General features: G+C 53.3%; 1 protein-coding gene across 5 annotated transcripts in view; it reads right to left on the bottom strand.

Annotated features, from left to right (window-relative positions):
- Positions 1 to 1,518: 1,518 nt before the first annotated feature.
- ARHGAP26 (Rho GTPase activating protein 26) overlaps positions 1,519 to 18,641 on the bottom strand; it is a 154,041-nt gene continuing 136,918 nt past the window's right edge. For 3 of the 5 annotated variants that reach the window (XM_075103012.1, XM_075103013.1, XM_075103016.1), the window contains exons 21-23: positions 10,549 to 10,659; positions 7,845 to 7,936; positions 1,519 to 3,237 (exon numbers count right to left, since the gene is read on the bottom strand). In XM_075103012.1, the coding sequence (XP_074959113.1) occupies positions 3,149 to 3,237; positions 7,845 to 7,936; positions 10,549 to 10,659 (292 nt within the window). In that variant the 3' untranslated portion in view covers positions 1,519 to 3,148. Of the gene's footprint in view, positions 3,238 to 7,844; positions 7,937 to 10,548; positions 10,660 to 13,205; positions 15,534 to 18,641 lie in introns of those variants that run through there. The other 2 variants (XM_075103014.1, XM_075103015.1) reach the window with 2 other exon arrangements.

Below are 18,641 nucleotides of genomic sequence, written 5' to 3'. Positions count from 1 at the left end.
ATCCCTGCTTCCTTATAATTTTGACTGATGACTTTAATGTTAAGCGTCGAATGCCATGTCAAGCTGGTTTAAAAAAATATTTTCTATCTCTAATTTCTCTTGGAAATAAACCAATGTTTACTCCAGTATTAAAGCTGGCCCAAAAAGGGAACATTTAGTAAGCGTTTCAGCCAAATTTTTCTTTTTGGAAAGTTTTAATTAAAAATAAATATTCCACTAGGGCTCCTGTAAGAGCAATAACTTCTGTTTATGCTTTATTTTCCTTTCCTCCAGAAGACACCTTGTAAATACGTTTGCGTGGGACTTTGTTCCCGGTTCCTCTCTAGGTAGCGCACCCAACAGCTCCTCAGTGCCGAGGAGCAGGAATCTACTCCTGTCTCAGAACAACCTGGGAATCTGAAGAGCCGAAGGGGGACCCTGCACTGAGGAGCTCTGCAGGGATAAGGGCCGCCGGCAGCCTGCAGGCGCAGAGCGGCCCGCGCTGGCGCCCGTGCAGCCTTACTAAAGAGGTCCCCAAACACCGCATCCCTTAAATACGCCTTTTAAGGTGTTTGAAATTCTCGTTTATCCCTAGTACGCTTGCTCTTCAGAGGCTGAGAGTCACCTTTGAGACGGAAGGCCGTGCTGGGAACCCCCGTGCGAGCTGAATGCCACCGGCTCCGGCAGCGTCCCACGACGGCAGCAGGGATCACGCTGGAGGAGTAGCTCAGGACGGGGCGGTCCCCAACACAAGCGAATGGTGCTGACAGATGAAATACTAAGCCCCCTTTTTTTTTTTTCCCCTCCTTTCCATTAGTCCTTCCCGTCCCTCTCCCACGCCCCTGGCAAGGGGTTTCTGTGCTGCTCGCCCTGAGCAGCGCAGGTGCCAGCGCCAGCTCTGAGCAGCCCCCCGAGGTCCCAGCACCAGCCGGCAGCACCGCAGCGACCCCGGGGGCTGGACTCAGCCCAGCCCAAACCTCTGCTTCAGGAAAACCAACAAACGGTCCAAATATTCATTATGAAATCCAAGGACGAACAGGAACCAGCAACTTGCCAGCAAAACACTGGCTTTTATCCCTGCAAACCTCTCGGCCCTCTTCATCCAACCCCTTAAATAGAAAACACGGGACACTTTGGTGGCTTCAGCCCTGCCTGAACAGCACCAGCCCAGTGCTGTGCCCCGTGCGTCCCCCGCGGGGCCGGTGTGTCGCTTACGCAGAGGTTGGGATGCCGGGAGATGAGCTGGACCGCACCCGCCCTAGAAATCAGGGAAAAAAAAGATTGACTTTTTCTTTTTTTTTTCCTTCAAGACAAAACTCCAGGAGATTTAATTACTGAAAGAAACAGAGAGAGGTCTGAAATTGCAGTTTCCCTCACTTCTACGTGACACCACGAAGCGAACGAAAAGGCAGCCCAAGGCTCGGAGGGTGGTGCGGATGCGAGTGTGTTTGCAAGCGCTTCCCTGCAACCGGTTTCAAATGTCCTTCGCTTCTCTCATTACAGGTCTTCTAAAAATATCAAATATAGATCTTTCCCTCATAATATTTTAAGATACTCTATTTATACATTAATTCTTTCAAAAATAAAAAGTGACACATACAGCAATTCAGTCACTCGGAGTCTTTAAAATTATTACAAAAAGACACGACATCCATCCCCCAGCAGCGTGCGACAGCGTCACTTCTGCACAACAGAGTCTCTCTGCCAGCGGGCTGGGGTTTCTTTCACAATTTTCTATTACAAAATATAATCATTCCAGCTCTCGACACGCCACCCGGCCAGCCCGGCTCTGCAGTCCCGCAGGGCTCCTTCTCCCACCCTCCCCCTTAAAAACGGCGAGGGATTCGCGAACTCGCCCTGCCAACCACTCGCCGCGCGTCCAGGGAGGCGCAGAGGGGCGGCGGCGAAGGGCTCGCCCTTCGTTCTCTGTAGACCGTAGGTTGGCCACACCAACAATAAATGTCCTGTGAGTATGGAAATAATTTACCTTGCACAACCAGGACTGCACAGACTTGGCACGGACAGGCTACATGCCAGGCTCCAAGCAAGGAGACCACCTAAAAAGCAACGGTGGAGAATGGTAAATGCAGCTCCGAAGTGGCACGTCAGCGGCCTGGCCATTCCCGAAAGCATGGATGTCTCTGTGCAACGTGCACTGAAAAGTGGAGATACAAAGCAGTCAGTCAAAGAAAAGGAGCGGTGTTTTATCTGGAGCTGCATCTTGCCCTCCAGGAAGGAAGCACAGGCTGCACAGATCACAGATGTTTACCTCGCAAAAATCTAAATCTTTTTTTTTAAAAAAAAATAGATGTTTGAGAGGTTTGGTCCAAAATATTCTCCCCTCCACCGTGCTGACACCTGCCGAGGCCTGACAGCTCCCGGCCGGCGCCGTGCCCACCCTGCAGAGCCCACCGAGTGCCTCGCTCTCGCCTGCAAGAGCAGGGCTCTGCCATGGCACGGCAGGACGGCCGCCGCCTCGCCAGGGCTGCCCCCGCCTGCCTCGGGAAGCTCAGCCTCCCACAAACTGCAGTCCCAGCCTGTGGTTTGATGGCAGCCGAAAGCACCTCACCCCTTCCCCTGCCACAGCGGCGCGAGGAGGGGATGCGCTGCTCCCCGGCTGCACGGGAGGGCTTCAACCGGGCTGGTCAGAAAGCGGGGAAGGGCCATGGGAGCAAAGGACCCCTCGCCGCTTGACCGCTCTTCCTCCGGCGGGGAGGCCGATGCGTCGGGGTCCGTCAGCTCCCGGTAATGCTCGTTATAGCTGCGGGGAGCCCCAGGCTCGGTGGCTCACGCGTGCTGGTTCAGTTTGCAGGCTTGTCCCCCGCGGAGCGCTCGGGCTGCGGCGTGGAGCTGCTGCGTTTTGCTGGTTTTGATTGCGGCGAGGTCTCCCAGCTGGGACGTGAGCTTTGGGCACGGCTTGCCCCTGCTTTGGGCACGGCTTGCCCCTGCTCGGGCCAGGACCGCTCCCCCCGCCGCCCCGGCGCGCCGCAGGAGCGCGGGAGGAGAGGCGGACGATAGGCTCCACACAAACATTCATCTCAGTGGGTCCGGGGAAGTCCTTCACCCTGCGTCGCACAGTGGCAAAGAGCAAAATGGTCTGCAGGACTCCCGCCAGCGGCTGCCATGGATACCATGTAAAGCTCAGCAGTGGCGCTTCTTACGCCCGGAGTTATAGGAACTCGACGTAGTTCTCTGGGATTAATCCTGTCTTCCCATCGAGGGTCCCTTCCAGCCAGCCAGGCTCCTGGGATGGATGAACTTGAGGAGAGAAGGAAAAGGCAAGTTACTACAGGAGGGGGATTGCTCTTTGTGTGCTGACAGTGTCAAAGTTGCTCTTGGGAGAGAGCAAGGCCCTTAATTTGAGTTTATTTTAAAGTAAGGAAACTAACACGGTAAGGAGCTCAGAGAGCCGAAGTGCTCGCTCTGCCCGTGCCTGCCCACTCGTGGGACTCCTCTGCCTCTCCTCCAGTGTCAGCGACCACAGCGAAACCAGCAGAAGGACCAAGCGAGCTGCACGCTCGGCTACCGACCGGGTCTCCAAATACATCAGCCCAGCAGCACCAGTTAGTAAGTCAAGCATTTGGGATAAAAACGGGCTCAAAATTTCCCCCAGATTTGGGCTAAAATCTCTCTGAAGTTCGAGACAACACGGTGAACTCCATCGCATCGTAGCCCTGCACATCCCGGCTTGGCCTTGGACCAGGCGGAGAGAGAAAATGCATTAGCCAATGCTCCCGGCACGAAAACAAACACTGCAATCTTATTTCTGTGAGACGAGAAGCCTGATCAGCCCTCAAAAGACTCACACGCTTTCTTTATTCAATCAACTACTGAAAATTCACCAATTTTACAGGAACCAGGGCTATGCCAGCGCAGGCAGAGGATACTCCCTGCACGTCCCACAATAAACAGTGGCAAGTCAGTATTTCAGAGCTACCCGAGTTTCCTGGGCCTCTCTGCGGGTCGGCTGGCTTGTATGTTGTCTGGTGTCAACTGCAAGAGCGAAGCGAGTCCCTGCAGCCCCACCCCGACCCCGTCCCCCCGCTCCCCCGCCCCAGGGCACGGTGCCTGCCCTCCTCACCGCCCCCCGCGTCTCCACCCGGACACCCTCCCGCCCCAGCTCACCCTCACCCAGCCGGGGGAGTGAAACGTGTTGGAAAAATTCACATTTCGGTACAAACGTTCCTTGAGTGCAGCCCAGAAGCGGCGCCGACCACCGCGTGGGGTCGATGCCCCCCGCCCAGAGCAGAGCTGTGGGGGTGGGCTCTGGGCACGCAGCGGCCCTCGCGCCAGCAGGTACCGGCCACGCCAAGGCGCCGGCAGAGTCAGAGCGGAAACGCGTGTTTAAAAACCGAGCCTTTTTCGTTCAATGGGAAACACGGGCGTTCTGCTTACCAACCCAGCAGAGCCACAGAGCACGGAGAGGCAGGGCCTCGGGCTCCTCTGCGCGCCTCCTCTGTCGCAGGACGGCCGTTCTCTCTGCAAAGATCATGCCCTACACTGACCGGTGAGCAAGATTCAGAAAGACAGGCGCGTTTTAAGTCAAACATCTCCACGCCTTGGGAGAGACCAGTCCTCACCACTGCGGCAAAGTCCACCGCTACGGGGCATGCCCGCAGAGGAACACTGTGCACAGTAATACAGTAATGAAAAAGAATTCAAACCACAGAAAACCAGCTAGTTTTAAGAGCCACGGTGTTCTGGCTCCTAGATTAAAATGTTTACCATCTGCAGGTGCCAACTTCTTTTTCCATGCCTACACTCTCTCACGCCCAAGTCTTGGGGCTTTTTGATCACCAAAGGCTCAGGCAGTCTGCGCAGAGGAAAAATGCCACCTCCGGCCTGCAAAGTAAAGCCCCCAAGGGCAAAACCGCATTAAAAGCTCTTGGGTGACGTCCCTTTGGGTGGGATTAAAGGCTGCAGAGTGCCCCGCCAGCGGACAGCAGCCATCAAGAGAAAAGAAATTGTAAGTGGTGTGTGTGTGCGACTCCACGTCTTCAGCCCTCTGGTCTCAGCAGAAGGGAAAGTGCTTTAATAGAAAGTCACGTGAGTTCCAGCTACTGCTTTTGCCTTAAAAAATCGCTTATGTCCCAAAGACATCCATTTATTTCTGTCTAGGTACTGTCAGATAGAGCAGGGCGCACGAGCAGATAGGGGGGAGAATCTCATTCTCTGTTGCAGAATTAGCGCGCAAATGCAACACAACTTTCCCGACGTAGCATAAAACTTCGGTATCTGTCAGCAGCAGCTCAGGTGGGGGGTTTATTTCTTCAGAATACAGAGTTTTCCATTCCAGGGGCGATTGCTAATTAAAAACACACGGGAGCATCCCTTTCCTGACCCGTGACTCTCACCTTCCCCGACTGCAGGCCTCCACGGACCCAGGACATCCCTCCCATTTAATGTCACAACACGGGCACGCAACTATCAAGTGCACACGATCTGCTGGAAAATCCAGGTTTCGTGCAACGAAAAGGAACAACGCTATGGCGTTTAAATGGCCCGCTCAAAGCATGGTGCTATTTACCACGTGGGTGCTGCCCGGTGTGGGAACAGCACCCCGGTTCCCCGGGCGGACCGAGATGCTGCTCTGCCGTGCGCAACCGCAGAGAACCTTAAGTTCAGACAAGAACCTGTCTCTACGTATTTCCAGGATCCATTTGCTTTTGCTGGCTTTTATAAAATCCTTTCATCGTAATAATATTTCTACCAAGCAGCGCTGTTCCTAACTCATTTCCCCCAGCTAACGTGAGCCTCGGCTGTGCTGCGAAGTGATGAGAACATGCTGTATATTTTTTCCCTTGAATAATCCATTGATTTTTATCTAGCAAACACAATGTATTTAATTCAAACTTGTTCCCCTCCTAGCTGCTGTAATTCCCACGGGCTCTCAAAGGGGAGACCATGTTTATTTATAAGATATCTATGGCGCTGCTTAGGAAAAGTATTTTCTTTAATTCACATGTATTCATTCTCCTCCCCTTTCTGCTATATTCTCATTTATATCCCAGGGCGAAACCAGTGCATGTGGTAGCAGTTTCCCAAACGACAATGCTTAACACATAAAAGCCAAAAACTACTTGGAAAGTAGTAAAAAGTCTTTTCTTTACGTTGGGATTTTATCTAAAACAGAGCTGCTTAATTCCACGGGGCACAGCCTCTTTCCCTTGATGCAGGAAACAGAAAGTCTACGTTCATTAGCGTCGCCTCCAAAAAGCTGACTGACCAGAGCCCACCTATTCCAGCTCTCGGTATCCAGAGGAAAAAAGCACACGTTACTTTTCCATCTCCTGCACGAAACATGGCAACTGCGTGGAATATTTCTGGTGCTGATAGGTGGAAACTAATCTCTCCTACCCAGAAGACCACTGAGGAATGGCTCTGTATGTGGCAAACGCTGGTGTCTGTCAACCACTCACCAGCTCCTCCCTGGGAGCAGCTCGCCGTGCCGGCAGCGCTGCCTGCGGCGGCACAGCCGGCGTGCTGCATATCGCCGCGGTGAAGAGCTGGGGCATGTGTACTGCAAGGTCTCGAATAACTCCAGCGAGCAGCTGGAGCGTCGGGCAGCTGCCAGGAAGGCAAACAGTGCAGGCAGCTGGGGTCAGCACTGGGCACCGGTCCGTGCTCCGCTGCCTGCCGTCGATGTAACGTGGCACAAAGGCGACACCGTGTCTCGCCAAACTTCTTCCTTTTACTTCCTGCCTTGGATCGGAGCCTGCACTTTGTACTCCCAGGTGTAGCCTGGAGAACCTCTGCACGCCCTCCATGCAAGGCTGCACCTTCCCGTACCAACCCGCCGGCACACAGCTCTGATCCAGACGAACGCGGTCACCCACGCGTGCCCTGGCCTCGTGCCCTGCGGGTGCGCGGCCACTGCTGCTGCCGGGGCCAAAACACCCGTCACGCCGGGCTGGTGGCTGGGACACCACGGGCACGGGCAGGGCGATGAGCGGGACCCGCTGGCCCGGACTGGAGGTGGAAAAGTGGATGCCTCTGCCGGAGTGATCCCCTTTCGCTCAGCCGCGGCGGAGAGGAGGGGAACCCCACCTACTCATCTGTCCTGTTTTACACGTCTCCCTTAAGATGAAATAAATCAGGATCTCGAAAAGCCAGTTTTCACATTGATTCTAAAGAGGGCTGGGTGATCAGCTGTTTTCAGCATGGATACAAAAAGTAAGGCAAGATACACCTTGGTTTTAATGCCTGTGTTTCAAGTACTTCTGCTTTCTTCTTTCATGCGATTTCTAGTGGTGGAAACAGGACAGTCGTTAAACATAGGACTGAAAGGAAACCCATGAATTGAAAGTCCAAATCATTCCCTGGGTTACAGGAGGAAAACCAGTAATTTGCAAAACTCAGCACTAAAATAATTAATAGCCAAGTGTTTTTCTCTGTAGCTTTATTCAGATTGCCGTTAATACTGGCTCTGTAGCATCTCACATGTACGTTACATGAAATGAGAGATGCTGCTACAGAATAAGTGTCCGTTTTGAAGTGAAGGGGAAGTCTCCTATCGACCGCCCGGGCTAAGAGCAGCACTCTCAGCAGCACTTCCCTGGCAGGCAAGGCGGGTGGCTGCCAGCGACCGGCAATGCCACGGTCCTCAGAAGGAAGCTAATTTGATGGTGTGTTGCAGAAGCCCCCGGTACGTCCCCTCGCCCTCCCGTCGTGCTACGTCCTTGCTCCGCAGCAAACCCTGCTCCGGGCTCAGCGCCGGGGAAGCCCAGCGCCCGGTGCTGTAGGAGCCACACTTGCCGGAGCATGCCAGGAACCGCAGCCCGAACACGGTGCTGAAAAATGAGCCCATCTCATAGCAGGAGGTGCCCAGCGCTGCCCCGTGCCCTCCCTCCAGGTCAGGGACTCACCGTTATCGAACACGGTGCCTGCCGTGAAGGAGAGCTCCGAGTCGTGTTCTGCTTTGCAGGCGTACAGGGCTCGGGCTTTCCGCAGCGGTGAGCTGCAAAAAGAAAGCATTTATTGGTATAAACAATACTCTACTCATACACAACAGCTCTCCCCTCCCCGCTGCGTCGAAGAGGGGGTCCATGTAAGCGGGGCATGTTGAAGAGGGGTCCAAGGATCTCTACCCCTCTACAAGGGTCCAAGGTTATGCTGCTCGGGGGAAGAGAGAGGAAGATGCCAGAGGAGGCTGAAGGCTCTCAGGGACGAGCCCCATGTTTTCACTGCACGTGCCCAGGTGGCACGGCCAGGACCAGAGCCCGTGCCCGGTGCCCCTGCGGCGGGCAGCCCGGAGCCAGGCGTCCCAGGAGAGCTCCAGGCACTAGATGGGAGGAGTACAGTGGGGAGCTGGAAATGTTTTGTGAGTCCCTGAAGGGCCGCGACCGACCGGAGGGTCAGCACGGAGCGAAGGCGGGCAGCAGGTGCCGGCAGCGACCCGCTGCCCACCGGCCCCGCTCACTGCCAAACCCATCGCTCTCCAAGCGCCGCTGCAACCACGCGCAGAATTTCGCGAGGAAGAATTAGCACTTGGGGAAGGGTATTTCAAAACAGAAAAACAAGTAGGTCCATGAAGAATTTGCCGCGCTTCTTTAGAGACTGTACCTGAAGATAAAAAAGATTTAACAACCATTAGATTCTACTGGGGAAGTGTCAAGCGTGCCCACGCTGCGGGGGAGTGAATTAGAGCAGAGAGAGCCAGAAATGGAGCAAATCGCCGGCAGACGCAGGAAGAAAATGAAGCACCTCAGGACCCCACCAGCAAAGCACAGGCACGCAGAGCTGTCCCCCGCACCCAGAGCCTTCCACCCATCCTTTCCGGGTTTGGGCTCGAGCCAGGCTGGTGGAGACTGGGACAGCGCCAGGCCACGGTGACGGTGACGGTGACAGCGCAGAGCTGCCGCGGCACCGGGCTGTCCGGCCAGCCGGCCGCACGCAGTGCTGCAGCAGCCTGCTCGGCTGCGCTGCGGCCAAGCGAAGGGATGCGAGTGCCCCCAGGAGCTGCTGGGCTAAGGAACAAGGCGTCACCATTTCTCAGTTCGGCGGTTTCACCGACTTTTATCTTTCTGAGGACTTGACCTTACTCTGAATTCTCTCCAAGGGAAGCGGCACGCTTTTACCTGGTGGCAAAAGCGGTTCACCTTCACACAGAAACCACAAACCAGGGAAGCTGTGAATGGTTTTTGTTTTGCTGTGAAGAGAGCCCCGAAGCAGAGGTGTCTCCTCTCCAAATTCCAGCTGCCTGACATGAGCAGCCGCCAAACACTTAAAAAAACCAGGATGGGCAAACACTCCTCCTGCTGCCGAGAGGGTCCTTTGCTGCCGGGGAGGCACCGCTCACGCACAGTGCTTGGGGAGATTGTCAGATGAAAAACAAAAGGTATTTTTGGACTCACTACCTTGAATTATTCCAGTTGTTGTTTTTCTCCCCCCAAAAATGACCTCTGCAGCCCAGCGTCCCTGCGGCCCCAGCCTGCCCCTTTGCCCGCTGGCTGCTCCCCAGGCTGCGACTGCCCGTCAGAGCCCTGCGGGGCTTTCGGGGACCGAAATGCTGGACCCCGGCAACCTCTTACGTTATGTTTCTGCCTCCAAGCATGGCGCAAGGCCAGCAAAGCACTCAGGAGTTTCACCCATGTGCCCTTGTGCAGTTTCGGGAGTGATGAACCCCTCTCCCGCAGAGGAGGAAGGCTGCTCGGATGGTATGACGCTGTTGTCAGCCTTTGACAGACACGTAGCAAAACAAACAAATAACCCTGCCGAGCAGGCGGCCCTTGTACAGGCAGCATCTGTATGGCTGCAGGTGTGGGGGAAGAGCTCGGTCTGTGCCTGTAACAAACAAACAGGTTTGACACGTCTCCCTGAGAGGAGGGATCGCTGCCCCGGCCCCGCACGCCCGCGCCTGCCGAGGGGCTGGGAGCCACGCTCCGCCGGGGACGACAGCGGCCTCTTGCTCCGCGGTGCCAGGGGCGGGCTCGGAGGGGAGAAATCCCGCACACAGAGCAGGGCGATGCTGCCCTGGCTTCCCCTGCGCGAGCACCCCTCGGGATCTGCAGCGCGAGGTCCCGAACACCATTCACGGTGCGCTCACCGGTGCCAAAAGCCACAGGACCCCCACGCCGCGCCCGCTCCCGCTGCGCCACGGCAAGTGTCTGCGCTGCACCGTGCCCTCTACCCTCCTGAGATTCCAGATAAGACAAGGGACTTGGTCAGAAAGTGAGGTATCACAGCGTTTTACAAAGGCTCGTTATTCGTCGCAGCACCCGGGAAGGCAGCGCACGTCTTACCTGTTGCGGAGAGGAGTAAAGCGAACTGAGGGAGCTGAAATTGCTGGGCAAAACCACAGAAACCACCAGCGGCGCTGAGCACTGCGAGCACCGGCTCCCGCCTGCCTGCCCACGGGGGCCAGCGGGCGCCTGCCAGGGGGCTCAAACAGGGGGATTCACATTTGAAATCTCCCCATTTGAAAGCTCCTCTCTTGCTGAGTGCAGATAGCTGCATTGGGGGAGTTCGAGCAGGATGCAAAGGGAAAAGGAAAGTGAAGTGGGGGAAACCGAGTAAATTAAATGGAAAATAGCAAAAGCGACAAAAAGCAAAGCGAATTCAGCAACAGACCTGATGGGGGATGAGTCGCTGGACGTAGAGGAGGTGGGCATAGGACTTGATGGTGCGGAGAACATGGGCCAGGACGGTGAGAGGGGTGACGTTGGGCTTGGATTCTGAGGGCTGCAAGACATAACCAGATACCTTATCAACATGCAACCACAGAAACAAACAGCAACCGAGAGACAGTCAGACGACATCCAACGATAGTGAGTGCCTTGGGAACAGTCAGAGCATGAGACACAGCTACAAAATGAAGTGCCAAGACCTTGGGAAACATTTCAAGGCCAGATCTGCATTTCGCTGGACAACAAGAGCTGGATCTTCCAATTAACCCCTGCTCCATCATCCCACGCAGTGAGCCCGACGCCCCATATGCAGAGGGCTGTCTCGCTGCTTGCAGCCCAGCCACTTACCTGCCTTGTTTTATTTCCTTCACTGCTACCAGAAAGAGTCGATGGTATTTCTGGACGTTAGCGATGCCTGCAAGCAGCCTCCATCCCCCCTCTGCATGTCAGTTGTTGCGGTGGCAGCATCTGGGCCCGACCCACGGTGCCCGGCCACGACCGCCTGTTTAGATTTCTAACCAAACGGGTCTCGGAGGCTGGGAGCCCGGAGGAGTTCGTTATCTACACGATGGAGCCGGCCAGGGCTGGCGCTTCCATGCTATCAGCCATCTGAAGACAACTAGCAGGAGAAAATCTGTAGCCCACGGCACCCCGCAAGGGTCAGCAGCATCAGAGGGGGCCTCACGGGTCACGCCAGGGGCTCGCACCGAGGAAAGCAGTGCTCCAGGCTCCCGCCGTGCTTACGCGATCAGCACTACAGAAACTTCATCGATTTGTTTTCCACTTTTTACATTGAAGAACTCTTTTTTCCCCTCATGCAAACTGCTCTTCATTCCCTACTTTTAAGCTACTGCTGTCAACTGAAGTTGAATCAAGTTACAGGACTAGTAAGTGCATGCAGAAGTCAAGTGAGAAGTGTTTGCTTCCTTCAAAACTGTTCGATTTAGGTCACTCTCAGGTTCACTGAAAAGCAATTATTGTACCAAAATACCAATTTGAGTCTGATTCATCTTCTGCTGTTTCTGTGCTTATCAACTCATCTGTATTCTCTGCCTAATTCAGACTGTAAAATCCGTCCCAATAAAACACCAGAAAAACCTCTCCACACTGAAAATGCCCCTGAAGAAACAAGGAGCTTTGTAAAAGCATCACGATTTATGGTTTTTTCCTGAGAGACGGATGGTACCTCTGATCACACGGGTCTGTGATGAGGTAGAGTTAGGGTGCAACCCCACAGGCAACCCCCGGGGCCACCCCCGTCCCCATCCTCATCCCCATGCCCAAGCTGGGAGAGGGAGGGGAGGGGATACGGGAGGGGGGGAGGCTCCAGGTTTATGGGTCCCACCAGAGCAAATGGACGTTGGAGGGAGGGAAAAGGCCACACCAGGACTAAGAGCGTGCCAGAGGCCATCGCTTCATCTCTTCTCCCTCGTCTCGGGGAACTGGCACTTTTCCAAGGGGAACGGGTGCTTTCTGAGAGCACCAGGGTAAGTCCTGAGGCGGAGGGAAAGGTGGTCCACCCGCAGAGAGGCTGTACATTTCAAATACCTGTCTGGGATTATAAAAACATTTTCTGGATATGCTTAACTCAGATCTCCTCTTGTCACCGTGCAGGGACGAGCCTCCTCCAGGCTCGAGGAGAAGCCTCCTGAGGAGCATGGCTTGGGCCAGGAGCCAGCTTGGGAAAAAAACCCCGACCTCCAAAAAGGATGAAAGCAACCCCCTCCCCTCCAAAGCGAGCAAAAGGAGCGCAGCAGCAGGCTCGTGTGGGGGCAGCGGCCAGGGGAGCCTACGCTGCCTCGTAAACCTTTAATAAAAAGACTCTGTAAAAAGGGCAATGGGTGAACCCATGGTTGTTCAACACCTATTGGATCGCAACGGCAGAACTTCATTGTTTCCTGGCTTCTGCTCCTTAAGCCCAGAATGAAAAGTTTCAATATATTAACTGCAAAGAGAATATAACAAATAATTTTCTTCCATTTCAAGCCAAATGTAAAACCTCAGCCTCTATTATTTAAAAGAAAAGGAACCAACCTCCCCCAACATCCAAGAGGGTCTCCAGGAAATATTTATGATTAATCTTGAATTTTGTGGTTTCTTGTAATTTTCTTCCGCTCAGTTTGAGTCACAATTAAGCACCTTAAAACTAAAACGTCGCTCTTGGCACACCGGCTTCCCTCCGGTTCATGCGTCTGTGCAACCAGCACCCTGAAGCCTTCCTCGCCCGCACCAGGCTCATCTCTGGGTACCTGGGTGTTCCACCAGCGCCAGCGCTTGCCGGGAGGCCGGCGACTCTCGCCGGCAGCTCCTGCGTGCCCCTCCATGCACCCGCCAGCGGCAGCCGGCGCTCCCTGGCACTCTCTGATGGTGACAACTCAAAATTGGAAGGATAGGTCTGTGGATTTGGTCCAATTTCTAGGGGGGAAGCGTCCATGCCATAAATATCACCACCGCAATGGCACCTAGAGGACACTAAGGAAGGTTAAATTGTTGGCCTGAACTACTCTGAGGTCTGTGTCTGCTTAAGGCCAAACTCTTGGCTGCTGTACTCCTCACAGAAGCTGTGCCACTGAATTCAACAGAAACTAAGGATTTCCCCTCGTAATTACGGGCAATGCCTTTATTACGCCAGAGGATTACATGCATACAGAAATGAGATACAGCAGTGCTTCACAGCTTTCGCAGGAGGGCTGTACAACAGGGAACGTTCAGAGGCAGACTATTAACAGAAATCCTCAAAATGTTCTCCTAATAATTGTCACTATTTAAAAACAATCTTTTTGCATTTTTCTATCATCAAAATTATCAGTCTTTTGAAAAATGAGTAATTACCTGTGTTACTTACTCTTTAACAAGTCTGTTAGACATTGGTACTTACCATACATTACATCTATTTCCAACTTTAAACAGAAGGAGGTGCTACAAAGACCACCAAGTGAGCCCCAATTGCAGAAATTAACCCTTCAAGCACCAGTGCTTTCTTCTTCTTTGTCTTTCTAGCAGGTGCAGTCGTCCAGCCATTCGTGATGGTGTCCTACCTTCCATTAAGGCAACAAGCTATATATAGCACATAATGGCAGGTAATTTTGGTTTATTCTATCTGTGCACAAGCATGATTCTGCCCTCTAATGGAGAGAGGCTGTTAGGTGCATTTGAAGACACGGAGAGGCCTCTCCTCTGGGCAGCAGGAGCTAGAACGGTTTCTTCACTGTTAGTAGTGCAAGAAGATCCAGAATCCTGGAAGCCAGAGCCCGTTGGCTGCAATACCTGTATGCGATGCTCTCTGGCTTTATACAGCTCAGCTACTCTAGCGAGCCTCTAAGATGGTACACGTCTGCACAGCGAATGGAATATGGGTACGTGGGTTTGTCACCCAGAAGGCAGAGGACCTGCTAGGTGTGCCTTTCGTCTTACCATGGCCTCTCGCCATTCTCGCAGACTCCTCCATCTTGGCGATCTCAAAAAGCTCTTCATCAAATGCACGTTGCATGGATTTTTCTATAGGCAAGGAGGGTTGGGAAGCAGACCTCCCGGCCTCCAGCCCCCGGCTCCAGCGAGGTTCCTCTCCACTGAACTGTCTGCAGGACAGGTTGAGTCCCAAGACAGCTTAGACACCCCTAGCCACCAGCCCATCTTCTCGCGGGTTACACACCCAGCGGGCAGCAGTCTCTAATGGACAGCAAAGGCCCCGTGCTGGGGTAGGGGAGGGCAAAGGAATGGCACAGCACTGCTATTCTCAACGAGGAGCTTGGCCCACGGTCAAGGTGGGCCTTGGAGGGGGTGATGAGCTGGTGGCTGAAACGTGGCCGGGCTTCTCCCCCTGAGAGCAGCCACCGACGCCCACCAGCCCTCCCGCTGTGGCTCCCACCTCCTCTGCAGGCGGCGGAGGGAGCAAGAGGCCCTCTCGCTGGGTGTGCCAGCACTGGCGTGCCTGCCGAGCAGGACCGCCACCGCCTCCGCCACCGACCCCGCTCCTCCTCGCTGCACGACGGAAGGAATATCCGACCGTACAGGGCTCCGGGACTAGAAATTCCCAATGCCCTTTTTGAGATGAAATAATTTTAGAGGAATGCAGCTCTTGCTACTGATAAAGTAAGCTCTGTCATCGCTCCACCAACGGCGTGGTCTGCTACACTAATTACAGTGCGTAATGCAATCAGCACGACTCTCAGAGAAGAAAGTTATTTCTGTGATGTTGCGGTAAAAAAGCCTTACAGCAAGAACCAGCACATGGGCCGGCCTCTATCTAAGCAGCTATCAATAATTCAGAGCAGTGTTTTGGTGCCTTTGGGTCCTTGGTGGCAAACAAAACACTCTCCGTGCCCACGAAAACAACTGAGAGAACTATTAGCTAATGACAGTGTGTGGATTTTTAAGTATGAAGACCATCCTGTTTCAATCAGGTTGCTCACGGAAGAGACGAACGTGGTCCTACGATGACCGAGCTACCCCTGCTCAGCCTCGCCGTCCTGCTCTGCAAGTCTTTCCAGCACATTTCCTCAAGAAGAACAAAGGGATGTTTCAGGACCCTGCCTGAGCTGGCCCTCCCAGCACCTACAGACCGCAGGGCTACGAAGCCCACGAAGGGTTCGTCTCCCTTCTGTGAAATACAGGTATTTATTTTCAAGATTCTGCTCGAGTATCACCTTTCTGAGCTTATGTGACTGCAAGACCTGAGTCCTGTCTCACTGGAGACGTCAGTGCATGCAAGCGAACGGACTATTCTGAGGTCTCTGGCATTTTGGAAAACAGTTTTCTTGTAGGATCCAATTTCCTTTCCGTTTCTCATGGAAAGAGCAGAGGTGGTGAGAGGCTTTGGGGAAATGCTGGCTGCTGCCTGCTTTCAGTTCTGCCTGCAGAAAGCAAATGTCATCTGGACCTTTATTTTTTCCTTCTTCTTACTCTGGAGGACTTTGCGAGGGGCTCTTCCTGTTGGGTGCATAGTGGGAAATAAAACAGAGAAAAAAAATGCTATGAACCAAAAATACCAGAAGCAGGAAACAAAGAAGCGGCTAAAATTAGCGTCCTCCCAGGTGGGTATAGATTTCTCCCCAATAGAAGCAGCAGAGGGAACTCCAGAAGTCCGTAGCCCAACACATCCCGAGGCTTTCGCCTTTCCTGCCGGTCCGCCTGTGCCCCTCGAAAGCAGCGGCCGTGACCTGCAACCCAGCGAGGAGGGAAAACGCTGCGACACGCCGTCCTCCCGCACCCTGCTCTTCCCAGGGCCGGCCGGCCCCGCCGGCTGCGGGGGCACCTGCGCCCTCAGCTCCTGCCTGCCCCTCTGCCAGTCCCACTCCTCCAGCAAACAAGGGTGCTTAGAAATGTGTTTAGAAGGTAAATCCTCCTCCCTGCTTCCCGTGCCTGCCGTACACACGGCCTTTCCCATTCTGATGATTCGTTTGCTGCCTCAACATGTGAAAAAAAGCAGCAACTCTTGGTTCCAGACTCCAGTCTCCTTTCCAGTTGCTCTACCTAAAAAAATCTCTTTTCTAACTCCTTCCCATAACCTGTCTCTTTTCAGTTCCCCTTTCTCTGCAGTCTGCCTGCCCAGACCGCCTCTGGCACTTTCTTTACACGGCTCAAGTCCTCAGGGCATTTACAGGTCTGAAGATTTATTCTCAGCAGGGTTTCCAGACAACTTCTGCTGCTTTGTTCTTCTGGCTGAGAGGACATCAGTTCCACTTCAAAAATGTTTACAACTTGTTTATTTTTGTGGAACTCGGGGCTATTTCTGACACAGAACATCTAACGGCTATGAATGGGCACAGTCTACTGATGAATTAAAGCCCTTTCATGAAATCATCTCAAGAATAAATAACAATATTCCCATTCTGACATTATCAACACCCGAAAGCGTTAAAATACATCAAGAACCTTCCCACCCTTTAACTCCTCTCTTGTTCCTATAAAACAAAGCTGCAGAACTCTCTCAAAGCTAACCAGAAAACACCTGATTAGAGCATCACTTAATGCCAGGGCACTTAAACTCTGGCAAAACAAGGCCAGGACTGCAGCTCACCAGCGGACACAGCTCTGTTGGCTAAATGAAATGGGAGGCAGCCTTTGGCTGAGAAGCTCATGAAGCTCATGTCATGCTGCACATCCTAGCAAAGCTCCAAGCGCAGATCTGGATGGGCTCTAGCGAGCGATTCCCCAGGCTCTGGCTGCACTGCAGGTTAGTGACGGCACCACACACGACCCTCTACATGACCATTAGCTCCCAGGGCTTCAGACCGGCAGGATTCTCCCGCGGTTTGGTACTTTAAATGACAGAAAAATGACACTAAAATTCTCTCCAGTGTTATTCTCGCAGGAGTTACCTTGCTGCATAATCATTCAGGTGTAAAATAATAACACACCTAGGGAAATACGCAGCCAAAATACATCGTGGTCATCATCGCTTGACCGAACAGGTCCAAAAAAGTTCAATTTCTTCAGTGTGGACTTTCCCCACTTCTCCATTTCCTAGTTCCTCTGTCTCCATGAGCACAGATTACAGAATCTTCTTTTGGGTAATACGGCCGTGCCCCTCTTTGTAATCCTGACGATACCCAGCACATTGGTTTCTCCTGTCACTGCGCTGCTTGGCTTATTTCCCATACGTAGAAATATTTCCCTGCTCTGGTAATTTCACGAACCATCTAAAAGCTTTTCCACTTGAATAAAGGAGAGAATGGGAAGAGTTCTGACTTTGGGAAGGAGAGCTGGAGTTTTTGTTGTCCCACTTAACAGACATTTCCGTTTCCAAATACAGACAGATGATGCTTGATGTTTCAAAGGGATGCCTTCTGGCATGAAGCTTAGAGACTGATGTTAATGCTGGAGAAAGGCTGAATGAATAAGCAAAGAATCAGAAATGGATGCGTTTTCAGCATGAATAAGCGTTGGAGGCACTGCAGAAAGGAAGCTCGCTGGACTGGCACGTGCGAGTCTTCCCCGTCGGGTGGGATCCAGGCGACGGGAGCATCGTGCCATCTTAATACGGAACAGCGTTTCATTAAGGGTTGCGCCCGTTTATAACAGAGGATTTGCAGTATCATGAGCAAGTTACCAACCCATCGGCCACCGCTCTTATAGAAACATCGTACCAGCTCTGGAAATGGGGCGGGCAGGAAGAGTCGGGGCAGGGCAGCGGAGCAGGCGCAACCACGGCTCCATGCTGACGTGTCTCTGGGTCCTTCATGGCACCTGCTCTGGACATGACATGTTCTGCCTCGCTCCACCATTCGCTCGGCACCTGTACTTTCTGCTCCGTTAATAACCCCCTCCCTGCTTTCTCTCTGCTCAAAAGGCTCTCGGCAGACTAAAAGTCAAACTGGCAGATTTTTTTGTTGAACCAAGTACTTTCAAACCATATTAAAGCTCTTAATAATTAATAGAAGAGTTGTAATGTGTCAGTAGGAAGCCAAACGGCAGTTTAGGAGGGAAGTGTTGGTAAGTCAGGAGCCAGCATCTTAGTCACATCGTTTCCATCGCGCCACTGCTTCTAATACATGAGGTAATTTTGCAGATCTGGATGCATTAGTCACCAACAAATTGTATTCTCAATTAAGGAGAACTCAACAGTCCTCCAGAACTCTCTCATTTTTCTCTGGCATTCAATCTGCTGCCATCTTACATCCCCCAGGAAAGAAAATTCTCCCATCTGCCACCCCAGCAACCGTATGGGATTCTTGGAAAATGCAGGCAATTAAAGTCCCTGTGGGATCACAGCCCCCAGATCAGCTGGGGGGTGTTTGGTAGGATCAAATATTTGCGGTAAACACATCCTGCGCACAGGGCAGCCCCGCTTCGCTGCTGAGCACCGTTTGCCAACCGTAAGCAGCTCAAACCTGCCGTACGCAGCCGAGGGAAGCCGGAGTTGCAGGAAAGCTCACCGACACATAACGAGGCTGTCCTTGCTGCAGCCACCGTCACCCTGAACCGGGAGAGGTGCCCGAGGCTCCTGGAGACCCTGCACCGCACCACCAGCCCCACGTCGCCCCATCACCCCGGCCCCGAGAGCCCGCAGCAGCCCGGCTTCGGGCTCAAGGCAAC

This window comes from Phalacrocorax aristotelis, chromosome 8 (assembly GCF_949628215.1).
Source record: "Phalacrocorax aristotelis chromosome 8, bGulAri2.1, whole genome shotgun sequence".
In the NCBI taxonomy this organism is placed as follows: domain Eukaryota; kingdom Metazoa; phylum Chordata; class Aves; order Suliformes; family Phalacrocoracidae; genus Phalacrocorax; species Phalacrocorax aristotelis.
The sequence above is the reverse complement of the archived record's forward strand: the minus strand, read 5'-3'. Positions and strand labels throughout refer to the sequence as shown.